At 38.0% G+C, this 12,598-nt stretch overlaps 1 protein-coding gene across 8 annotated transcripts in view; it reads right to left on the bottom strand.

Moving 5' to 3' along the window:
* Window positions 1-12,598, bottom strand: part of MLLT10 (MLLT10 histone lysine methyltransferase DOT1L cofactor) — a 250,065-nt gene that overhangs the window by 192,442 nt on the left and 45,025 nt on the right. For all 8 annotated transcript variants that reach the window (XM_068561150.1, XM_068561136.1, XM_068561157.1 and 5 more), the window contains exon 4: window positions 7,158-7,212. In XM_068561150.1, the coding sequence (XP_068417251.1) occupies window positions 7,158-7,212 (55 nt within the window). The remainder of the gene's footprint in view (window positions 1-7,157; window positions 7,213-12,598) is intronic.

Raw genomic sequence — 12,598 nt, 5'->3', positions numbered from 1 at the left:
GAACAGACCTATATAACAAGAGATTGAATCAACCAACAAGCAAAAACCTCCCCACAAAGAAAAGCCCTGGACCAGATGCCTTCATAAGTGAATTCTACCAAACATTTAAAGAAATATTAACAAAAATCCTTCTCAAACTCTTCCAAAAATCTTGAAGAGGGAACACTTCCTAGCTCATTCTATGAGGCCAGTATGATAGCAAATGCCCCCAAGGTCAGACAAACATAAGAAAACAAAATAACAGCCCAATACCCCTTATGAATATAAATGCAAATATTCTCAAAACAAGTATATCAGTGTCCCAGAACAGCCATAAAAAATGTCAACAAATTTGGTAGCTTAAGAAAACAGAAATACATTCTCTCACAGTTCTGGAAGCCAGAAGTCCAAAATCAACATGCTTCTCTCCTACCTTCTCGTGGCTCTCGCAATCCTTGACATTTCTTGGTTTATAGCTACATTACTCCAATGTCCACATTACTCTTTTTTTTTTTCAACCTTAGTCTTCACATGGCCATCTCCCCTATGTCTGTGTCTCCACATACTTTTACAAGGACATCTGTCATTGGATTGAGTGTCCACACTAGGCCAGGATGATCTCATTCAAGATTTTTACACTGAAAACTACAAAACATTGCTGAAAGAACTTAAAGACATAAATAAATGGAAAGACATCCTGTGTTCATATTATGGAAGACTTAATATTGTTAAGACAGCAATACTATCCAAAGCAATCTACAGATGCAATGCAACCCCTTATCAAAATGCCAATGGCCTTTTTCACAATCCTTGAATTCATATGGAATTTCCATAGAACACAAAGAGCCAAAGCAATATTGAAAAAAAAAGAGTAAAATTGGAACAGTCAAACTTCCCAACTTCAAAACTTATTACCAAAGCTACAGTCATCACAACAGTATGCACTGGCATAAGAATAGATAAAAAGAGCAGTAGGATATAATAGAGTCCAGGAATAAACCCATGCACATATAGCCAACTGATTTTTAACAAGGATACCAAGACCATTCAATGGGGGAAAGAACAGTCTCTTCAACAAATGGTGCTGGGACATCTGGATACCCACAAGAAAAAAAAATGAAGTTGGACCCCTAACTCACATCATATACAAAAATTAACTCAAAAGGGTCTTCACTGGTGGCACAGTGGTTAAGAATCCGCCTGCCAATGCAGGGGACACAGGTTCGATCCCTGGTCCAGGAAGATCCTGCATGTCGTGGAGCAACTAAGCCCATGCGCCACAACTGCTGAGCCTGCACTCTAGAGCACATGCTCCACAACAAGAGAAGCCATTGCAATGAGAAAAGCCTGTGCAGTGCAACGAAGAGTAGCCCCTGCTCGCCACAACTAGAGAAAGCCCGCACGCAGCAACAAAGACCCGACGCAGCCAAAAGAACAAAACAAAACAAAAACTCAAAATGGATCAACAGGGGAATTCCCTGGCAGTCCAGTGGTTAGGACTCCGTGCTTCCACTGCAGGGGGCACAGGTTCGATCTCTGGTTGGGGAACTAGGATCCTGCATGCTGCACAGCACAGCCAAAAGAAAAAAGAAAAAAAGACCCTATCTCTGAATGTAGTCACATTCTGAGCAGCTGGGGATTAGGACTTCAACCATGAAGTGTGTCAACTTCCTTGTCTGTTAAAATAAAGAAAAAAAAATTTTTTTTAATGGATCAACAACCTAAAAAGAGCTAAAAACATAAAACTCTAAGGAAGGAAATCGGTGTAAAATCTTTATAACTTCGGGTAGTAATGGATTATTAGGACACTAAAAGCATAAGCAACAAAAGAAAAATTAGATAAATTGGACTTCATCAAATTAAAAACTATTGTGAATCAACAGACAATATAAAGAAAATGAAAAAACAACCCACAGAGTGGGAGAAAAGATTTGTAAATCATGTATCTCTGATAGGTGTCTAGAATCCAGAAGATATAAAGAACTCTTACAGCTCAACAAAAAAAAGACAAACAACCCAATTACAAAATGGACAAAGAATATGAACAGGGGGACTTCCCTGGCAGTCCAGTGGTTAAGACTCCACACTTCCACTGCAGGAGGGCACAGGTTCGATCCCTGGTCGGGGAACACCCGGCACAGCCAAAAAAAAAAAAAGAACATGAACAGGTATTTTTCCAAAGAAGATTTACAAATGACCAACAAGCACATGAAAAAGTGCTCAACATCATTCATGATTAGAGAAATGCAAATCAAAACCACAATGAGGTACCACTTCATATCCACTAGGATAGCTATAATTCTAAAAATTCAGAAAATATTAAGTGTTGGTGATAATGCGAAGGAAATGGATCCCTCATACACTGCTTGTGGGAATGTAAAAATGGTGTAGCCACTATGAAAAACAGTTTGGTGGTTCCTTGAAAAGTTAAATACAGAAGCACCATATGACCCATCAACGCCACTAGTAGTATATACCCCCCAAAATACCAATGTTCTAACATCTATACCAGTGTTCACAGCAGCACTATTCACAACAGCAAAGAGATAGAAACAACCCAAATGTCTTTCAACAAATGAAAGGATAGATAAAATGTGGCCTGTATATATACAATGGGATATCAGTCAGCCATAAGGAGGAATGAAGTACTAATACAGACTGCAACGTTGCTGAACCTGAAAATGGATCTAGACACTGATCAACAGCTGTTAACACACACACACACACACATACACAAAACAATTATCATATGCCTCTTGAAGGAAATATACAACACTATCTATGAAGTATTCTTGACTGTCCCCACAATAAACTGATTATGATCAAGTCTCTGAATATATCTAACTACTAATGTACAGAAAATACATGGAACAAAGTGACATGTTAAAACACACACACACACACACACACACACACACACACACACACCATCTAAGATTAATCAACAGTGTCTGCTGTGTACAAACTCTACAGGACAAATGACCCAGATTTTTTCCATAAGTAAACTGACAAAGGGGGAAAGAAGACAAAGGAGATTACAGAGAGACCTAAGAGACATACCAAGCTACTGCAATGTATGCACCTTATTTGGATCCAGCTTATGGACCTTATGGGATCCTGATTCAACAACTATAAAAGAAAACAGGAGACAATCAGGAAATTCTGAACAATGACTAGATATTTAATGGGTTTAGGAAATCCTTGTCAATTATTTTAGGTGTGATAATATATTGTGCATTTTTAAAATATACACGTAAACTAGAAATGCTCACAGAATTCAAAATAATCAGAAGACTGGGGTAGCGAAGGGTATAGAAGAAACAGCTGGCCATGACTTGGTCACTGTTAAAGCTAGGTACCAAGGTGGGGATACTCTCTACTTGTATGTATGCTTGAAATTTTTCAATAATAAAAGCATTTTTTTAATATACCTGTAAAAATTTACCACTTTAGTATCTCTGATGTCCATTCCCTCATTTTTATCCCTCCTCCTACTTCTGTCTCAAACAGTTCCTCAGTATCTCTCCCTTGGACGTGCTACAATAAAGCAGAGTTTTAATCTCTGTGGAGTGTAGATTCTAACATCAGAGTATAAAACCCAAAAAAGTATGTATAATCAAAACTATCCTTGAAAAACCCCTTAAAATCCCAATAGAGAAAGTGCAAGACACTGTACATCATTTTGAATACACAACCCTGCTTTATTCAAGTTCTTCTAACTGTGCTGTCAGATAGTATCTATCAATGATCCTCAACTCATTTTAAAACTTCCTCTTCAAGAATATAAGTAAGCCGACATCACCTCTTGCCTGGCCCCCTCAATAATAGTATACTTCATGTCTTTGTCAGCGATGGTTGGGAAAGCTTTACAATAATTCACAAGGAATTTCCATATAGGTTTGCCTAGAGCTCAGTGAGTAAAATGGCAGACTGAATTACCTCCATAATTTACTTCTTTTCTATCTCCCCCCACCCGCTAGGCCATATAGCTGGTTTTAAGTATGTTAAATGCACTTATCATCCAGCTTCGCCTTTCTTTTTTATAGTTGGTCTGGTCTCATATCCTTCCAATCCATTTACCACAATGCTGTCAGAGTGATCTTTCTAAAACAGAAAACTCATATGTTATACCTCAGTTTCAGTGGCTCCCCATAATCAACAGGATCAAGTCCTTAGTATGAAAGGGTGGAGCAGGGGCGGAGAAGAAAGAGGGAGGGGGAAGGTAGGGAAGGAGGGAGGGAAGGCAAGCCAAGGCAAGGGGAGGGGAGGAAGGAAGGAAAAGGATGAGCAGGGGAAAGGGAAAAGAAAGAAAATCTTGCCTATACCATCAGCTCCACCTCTCAGAAGGGCTACTATTCAAACTTTACAATGCAAATCCCTGATATACCTGTGTCTTTTATCATTTACTTCTCCCTTTGCCTATAATAACCCACCTTTCACACATCAATCTATGTTAAAACACTTACCTTCAACAACTGAGAACTATGGAGTGATTGACATTGAAGAAAAGTAACAGTTAAATTGAAAAATTCCTAATCCTGATCACCAGAAAAACTAAAATTTGGAACATATTTTCTGGTATGAAAAATGGGTACTAGATATTAAAGAACAGCATCATTGATACTATATACATCAGGTACACTGTGAGGTTTTCTTAACCAGTCTGGAAATACAATTGGCATTTCTATAATAAAATGCATACCAGGCTCCAAAATAATTTTGGAACACAATTTAGTCAGAATTTTTAAAATACACATCAAATTTAGAGTATGCGAAAGATGGCATTGCAAATCAATATGAAAAAATGAACTGTTCAATAAATGGAGATGGGACAAATGGTAGCATTTTATCATCTAGGAAAAAATGAAGCTGGAACCATACCTCACATTGTATTAGCTGGATACATTCCAAACGTATCAAACATTAAACTGTTAAAAAAAAAAAAAAGAAAAGAAAGAAAGAAACTATAAAAATATTAAAGGAGGGAGGGGCTTCCCTGGTGACGCAGTGGTTAAGAATCCACCTGCCAATGCAGGGGACACAGGTTCGAGCCCTGGTCCAAGAAGATCCCATGTGCCGTAGAGCAACTAAGCCCATGTGCCGCAACTACTGAGCCTGCGAGCCACAACTACTGAGCCTCTGTGCCACAACTACTGAAGCCCGCGCTCCTAGAGTCCCTGCTCAGCAACAAGAGAAGCCACCACAACGAGAAGCACGCGCACCGCAACAGAGTAGCCCCTGCTAGCCACAACTAGAGAAAGCCCGCGTGCAGCAACAAAGACCCAACATAGCCAAAAATAAATAAATAAAATAAAATAAATAAATTTACTAAAAAAAAAAAAGAAATACTAGAGGAGGGAGTTCCCTGGTGGTCCAGTGATTAGGACTCTGCATTTCCACTGCAGGGGCACAGGTTCACTCGCTGGTTGGGGAACAATCCTACATGCCATGCGTTGCGGCCAAGAAAAAAAAAAAGCTAAAGGAAAACCATGAAAGAATTCCTTTATAACTCTGAAGTAGGGAAAGCCTTAACTAATGGTTCAAAACACAGAAACCAAGAAAGACAAGATTAAGAAATTCACCTAAATAAAAATCAAAATTTTCTGCATGAGAAAAAGCCACATGAGCAAGATCAACAACAGGGCCAAAACTAGTCCAACTCATCACAAAAGCCTAATATATGAGGTACTCCTATGAAAGCTTCAACAAATCAAAAAGGAAAAAATCAACAACCAAACAGAAAAAGAATAGATCACAGATGGGACAGTACCAGTTGAACTGCTCTTAAAAACATGAAAAGATACTCAGATTCACTCATAATAAGAGAAACGCAAAATGCATGGTTTGAGACACCAACTTTCATCTACTGGATTACAAAAGATGTGTGCTGCTGGGAACACAAATTGGTACCACCACTAAAGAGAAAAATTTGGGAATATCTACCAAAATTAATTGTAAAATCTCTTTGACCTAACAGTTCCACTGTTGGGAATTAATAAAATCCTACAGATGTCTTTGCATAGAAGCAAAATGACATATATACAAGCATTAGTCATAAAAGCAAAAGATTAGAAACAGGCAGCTGATTACATAACATACGATAATAAAGAAAGCTCTATACTGATAATAGATAAACTGTTCAGGGAAAAACTTAAGATGCAAGAGAGTATATATAATATTCATCCATTTGTATAAAATTGCAGAGAATTTTTGTTTCCTCATATTTATTTGTGTATCCAAAAACGTAGTAACAGCAACTATGTTGGTGGCAGAAACTGTACTGAGAAACTGTGCAGATAATGGTGAACAGGAGTGGGAGCGAGGATTTTTAATATTTAAAATTTTGGATAATGTGACTTATAGTCTAAACATTAGATTTAAATATTTATATATATCTATATAGTGCTAGCCAAAAACACTGTATTTTCCCCTTTTTTTTTTACTCATGCCATGAAACTATTCTATGCCAAAAATACTTTAGAGCTGGATTCCCAAAATGTAAGTACATACTAATAGTACTAGTTTTATCTCTACTATTTTGAGTTTCTTCATCAGTTGCTTAATTTTCATAAAATGCCACAGTTTAATAAATTGATGTCTACACATTTAAGAATGGTACTGAGCTATAAAGAAACATGGATTTCTCTAAGAAAGGTAACTAAAAATGGAAATGAAAATTAGAAATACAAAAGGGGTCTTATGAAAGCACACCAAAATTTAAGAGAAGTCAGAATTTGTTTATATTCAAGCAACAAGGATCCACAGGGTGTTAAAATTAACATGCATTAGAAACATCATTTGTCTAGCAATACACAAAACAGGAGAAAAAGAATCTAAAACAGATTTTTATCTCTAACGAAGAAAAAAAAAAAAAGTGGCTTTTCCCAACAGTAATATAAGAAACTGTATCCATTTAAAAAAAAAAATCAAGATTTTAATTAGAAGTATGTGGATCATTCTCCACCAAAACAAAACAAAACTTAAGTTTGTCCAGAAAGTAGAAAAGTTATGTTTCAATTTTAAAAAATTCATAAATTACATCCAGTACTGTTAAAAAATATTTGAGCAGCAAACACTTTGATATAAAATGAACTACCAGATATTTTAAAATACATCTGCACTCCAGTGTTCAAGAAAATTTTCAAGAGAAAATGTTCAAGAGAATTCTCTGCACTTACCGCCATTATCTGTTCTTTTTAAAGCTCCATCCTTATGAGGACACAGTTCACATCTCTATTAAAGGGGGTGGGGGGGGGAACAAAGAGATTTTTCAGATTACCAAAGTATAACATCTTCCCTGTAACTTCAAAACTATTAAAAATATGGTAGTGGCATTTGTACTAGTTACCACCAAGAGTGTTATCAGAAAGATCCTCACAAAGTAATTCTCCTTGACATCTGATCTTCCTCAGAGTACCACACAACAACTTTTAAAAAGTAATTTTACTTAACATTTAAATTCCTGCCACAATTTTTTTTCTAATATTACATTAATAAAAATAAATAGATTCTCTCAACATAGGATTGGGGCACAGTTTTTAACCTTTGCCTCTACTCCTTTGCTTTCTGAGTAGAATCAACCAGGATTATTACATACTCAGTTGGATCTGGTTTCTCCTGAAATAAAGAGCCAAACTCAAATTCAGAATTTTGATTCAAGTAGGAAGGCATGATCTCACATGTGCTGACCTGCCTTTGGAAGGAAAGAACTGCTCTAATTATTCTAGTTACTCTTTTCATTCACAGCACAATGATACTCAGAATTATTATGGATCCCTCTCTACCATTCCCACAATTTAAAACCAGAAATAAACACCAAGCCAGTATTGCCATTTCTTTTCACTACTGACAAGAGGACTGAAATAATTGTAAAAATAATAAAGAGTTTCAGTGGCACTGTCTTACTATGAAGACTACATTCCTAGAAATCATATATGATTACTTATTATTTGTACCCTACCTTACTCTCCAAAGAGGTTTGAAGCATATAATATAGCAATATAAATGAGTTACAAAGGAAAATACGAGCAGAAAATTAAAATAAAATAGTGAATAAGCACGCAATAAGCTGGTAGGGAGGTTGAAGGACGAAAGTAGTAAAAATCATCTACATCCACGATAAGCAGTTAAGGGATACACAAAACAATTAGATGTAAACTATGATATCAAAAACAGTAATCATGGGCTTCCTTGGTGGCGCAGTGGCTAAGAATCCACCTGCCAATGCAGGGGACACAGGTTCGAGCCCTGGTCCGGGAAGATCCCACATGCCGCAGAGCAACTAAACCCGTGCGCCACAACTACTGACTCTGCACTCTAGAGCCCGCGAGCCACAACTACTGAAGCCCGCGTGCCTAGAGCCCATGCTCTGCAACAAGAGGAGCCACCGCAATGAGAAGCCCGTGCACTGCAACGAAGAGTAGCCCCCACTCGCCACAACTAGAGAGAAAGCCTGCATGCAGCAATGAAGACCCAATGCAGCCAACAATAAATTAATTAATTTTTAAAAAAAAAACAGTAATCATGAGGGGAGGAGAATACAGATGCAGGGTTTTTTAAATGCATTTGAAATTAAGAGATCAGCAACTTAAAACAATCCCGTATATATATATATATATAGACTGCTATACCAAATCCTCATGGTAACTGCAAGCCAAAAATCTATGATAGATATACACATAAAAAAGAAAAAGAAATCCAATCATAACCCAAAAGATAGTCATCAAATCACGAGAAGAAAACAAGAGAAGAAGAAGAATGGGAAAAAAAGACCTACAAAAACAAATCCAAAACAACAAAATGGCAATAAGAACACACATATCGATAATTACCTTAAATGTAAATGGACTAAATGCTCCAACCAAAAGACATGGTCTGGCTGAATGGATACAGAAACAAGACCCACATATATGCTGCCTACAACAGACTCACTTCAGATCTAGAGACACACACATACTCAAAGTGAGGGGGTAGAAAAGGTATTCCATGCAAATGGAAAAATCAAAAGAAAGCTGGAGCAGCAATACCAGTATCAGACAAAACAGACTTTAAAATAAAGACTGTTACGAGAGACAAAGAACACTACATAATGATCATGGGATCAGTCCAAAAAGAGGATATAACAGTTGTAAACGTATACGTACCCAACATACGAACACCTAAATATACAATTCAAATACTAATGAACATAAAATGAGAAATTGACAGGAATACAATAATGGTAAGGGATTTTCAACTCCCCACTTACATCAACGGCCAGATCATCCAGACAGAAAAACACTAAGTAAACACTGGCCTAAAATGACACATTACAGCAGATGCACTTAACTGATATATAGAGAGATATATGTATATCTATATATATGAGCACTCCATCCGAAAGCAGCAGAATACACATTCTTTTCAAGCGCACATGCAATATTCTCCAGGATAGATCACGTACATACTAGGCCACAAAACAAGCCTCAGTAAATTTTAAGAAAACTGAAATCATATCAAGCATCTTTTACAACACTATGAGATTGGAAATCAACTACAAGAAAAAAACTATGAAAAACACAAACATGTGGAGGCTAAACAATACGCTACTAAACAACCAATGGATCACTAGTGAAATCAAAAGAGAAAATTAAAAAATACCAAGAGACATGGGACTTCCCTGGTGGCACAGTGGTTAAGAATCCACCTGCCAATGCAGGGGACATGGGTTCGAGCCCTGGTCCAGGAAGATCCCACATGCTGCGGAGCAATTAAGCCCATGCGCCACAACTACTGAGCTTGCGCTCTAGAGCCCACAGGCCACAACTACTGAGCCTGCGTGCCACAACTACAGAAGCCCGCGTGCCTAGAGCCCGTGTTCCGCAACAAAGAGAAGCCACCCCAAGAGAAGCCCACGCACCGCAACGAAGAGTAGCCCCCACTCGCCACAACTAGAGAAAGCCCGCGCGCAGCAACGAAGACCCAACACAGCCACAAAAATAAGTAAATAAATAAGTAAATAAATAAAGTGCAAATTAAAAAAAAAAATACCAAGAGACAAATGAAAACAAAAACATGATGATCCAGAGAGTTCCCTGGTGGCCTAGTGGTTAGGATTCCGGGCTTTCACTGTCATGGTCCAGGTTCAATCCATGGACAAGGAACTGAGATCCCGCAAGCCACGTGATGTGGTCAAAAAAGAAAAAAAAAAAAAAAACACAGGATGATCCAAAACGTATGGGATGCAGCAAAACCAGTTGCAAAAAAGGGAAGTTTACAGCAATACAAGCTTGTACCTCAGGAAACAAAAAAATCTCAAATAAACAACCTAACTTTACATCTAAAGCAACTAGAGAAAGAAGAACAAACAAAACCCAACATTAGTAGAAGGAAAGGAATCATAAGGATCAGAGCAAAAATAAATGAAATAGAAATGGAGAAAACAATAGAAAAGATCAATAAAACTAAGCTGGTTCTTTGAAAAGATAAACAAAAGTGATAAACCTTTAGCCAAACTCATCAAGAAAAAAAGGGAGGACTTCCCTGGTGGTCCAGTGGTTAAGACCTCCACTGCAGGAGGCAGAGGTTCAATCCCTGTTCAGGGAAGTTCCGCATGCCGTGGCGTGTGGCCAAAAAAAATCAAAAAGAAAAAAGAAAAAAGGGAGAGGGCTCAAATCAATAAAATGAGAAATGAAAAAAGTTACAACTGACAGGACAGAAATACAAAGAATCATAAACTACTACTACTACTAGCAACTATACACAACTAAAATGGAAAACCTAGAAGAGATGGACAAATTCTTAGAAAGGTACAGTCTCCCAAGACTGAAGCAGGAAGAAGTAGAAAATACGAACAGACCAAGTACTGAAATTGAATCAGTAACTTAAAAACTCCCAACAGGAAATTCCCTGGGGGTCCAGTGGTTAGGACTCTGCACTTTCACTGCTAAGGGCCTGGGTTCGATCCCTGGTCAGGGAACTAAGATCCCGCAAGCTGTGCAGTGCAGCCAAAACAAAAAAAAAAAAGTTAAAATACATAAAAAATAAAAGCTCCCAACAAACAGAAGTCTAGGACCAGATGGCTTCACAGGTGAATTCTACCAAACATTCAAATATTTAAAGAAGAGTTAACACCTATCCTTCTTAAACTATTCCAAAACACAGCAGAGGAAGGAACACTTCCAAAGTCATTCTATGAGGGCACCATCACCCTGATACCAAAACCAGACAAAGATATCACAAAAAAAAAAAATTGCAGGCCATTATCACTGATGAACATAGATACAAAAATCCTCAACAAAATAGTAGCAAACCATATCCAACAATACATTAAAAGAATTATACACCATGATCAAGTGGGATTTATCCAAGGGATGCCAAGAGTTTTTCAATATCCACAAATTAATCAATGTGTTATATAACACATTAACAAATTGAAGAATAAAAATCATACCATCATTTCAATATATGGAGAAAAAGCTTTTGATTAAGTTCAACGTCCATTTATGCTCCCCAGAAAGTGAGCAGAAAGGAAACCTACCTATACATAATAAAGGCCATATATGAAAAACCCACAGCTAACATCATACTCAATGATGAAAAGCTGAAAACATTTCCTCTAAGATCAGGAATAAAATAAGGATTCCCAATTTTGCTATTCCACATTGTTTTCTAAGTTCTAACCACAGCAGTCAAAGAAAAAAACAAAAAAAGAAAAAAAAGGAATGCAAATTAGAAAAGAAGTAAAAATGTCACTGTTTGAAGATGGCATGATACTCCACATAGAAAATCCTGAAGGGCTTCCCTGGTGGCACAGTGGTTAAGAATCCGCCTGGCAATGCAGGGGACACGGGTTCGAGCCCTGGTCCGGGAAGATCCCACATGATGTGGAGCAACTAGGCCCGTGAGCCACAACTACTCAGCCTGTGCTCTAGACCCCACGAGCCATAACTACTGAGCCCACATGCCACAACTACTGGATCCCGCACGACTAGTGCCCGTGCTCCACAACAAGAGAAGCCACCGAAACAACAAAGAATAGCCCACGCTCACCGCAACTATAGAAAGCCCGTGCACAGCAACGAAGACCCAACACAGCCAAAAATAAATAAATAAAATAAATTAATTTTTTAAAAAAAGAAAATCCTGAAGATGTTACCAGAAAACTACTAGAGCTCATCAATGAAATTCAGGAAAGTTGCAGGGAACAAAACTAATATACAGGACTTGCCTGGTAGCATAGTGGTAAAGAATCCACCTGCCAATGCAGGGGACAAGGGTTCGAGTCCTGGTCCGGGAAGATCCCACATGCTGCAGAGCAACTAAGCCCATGTGCCACAACTACTGAGCCTGTATGCCACAACTACTGAGCCTGTGCCCTAGAGCCCGTGAGCTACAACTACTGAAGCCTGTGCACCTAGAGCCTGTGCTCTGCAACAAGAGAAGCCACCGCAATGAGAAGCCTGCTCACCACAACAAAGAGTAGCCCCTACTAGCCGTAACTAGAGAAAGCCCACGCACAGCAATAAAGACCCGATGCAGCCAAAAAAAAAAACTAATATACAGAAATCTGTTACATTTCTATACACTAACAACAAACTATCAAAAAGAGAAATTAAGGAAACAATCCCATTTACCACTG

Source organism: Eschrichtius robustus, chromosome 1 (assembly GCF_028021215.1).
Source record: "Eschrichtius robustus isolate mEscRob2 chromosome 1, mEscRob2.pri, whole genome shotgun sequence".
Taxonomy (NCBI): Eukaryota; Metazoa; Chordata; class Mammalia; order Artiodactyla; family Eschrichtiidae; genus Eschrichtius; species Eschrichtius robustus.
The sequence above is the reverse complement of the archived record's forward strand: the minus strand, read 5'-3'. Positions and strand labels throughout refer to the sequence as shown.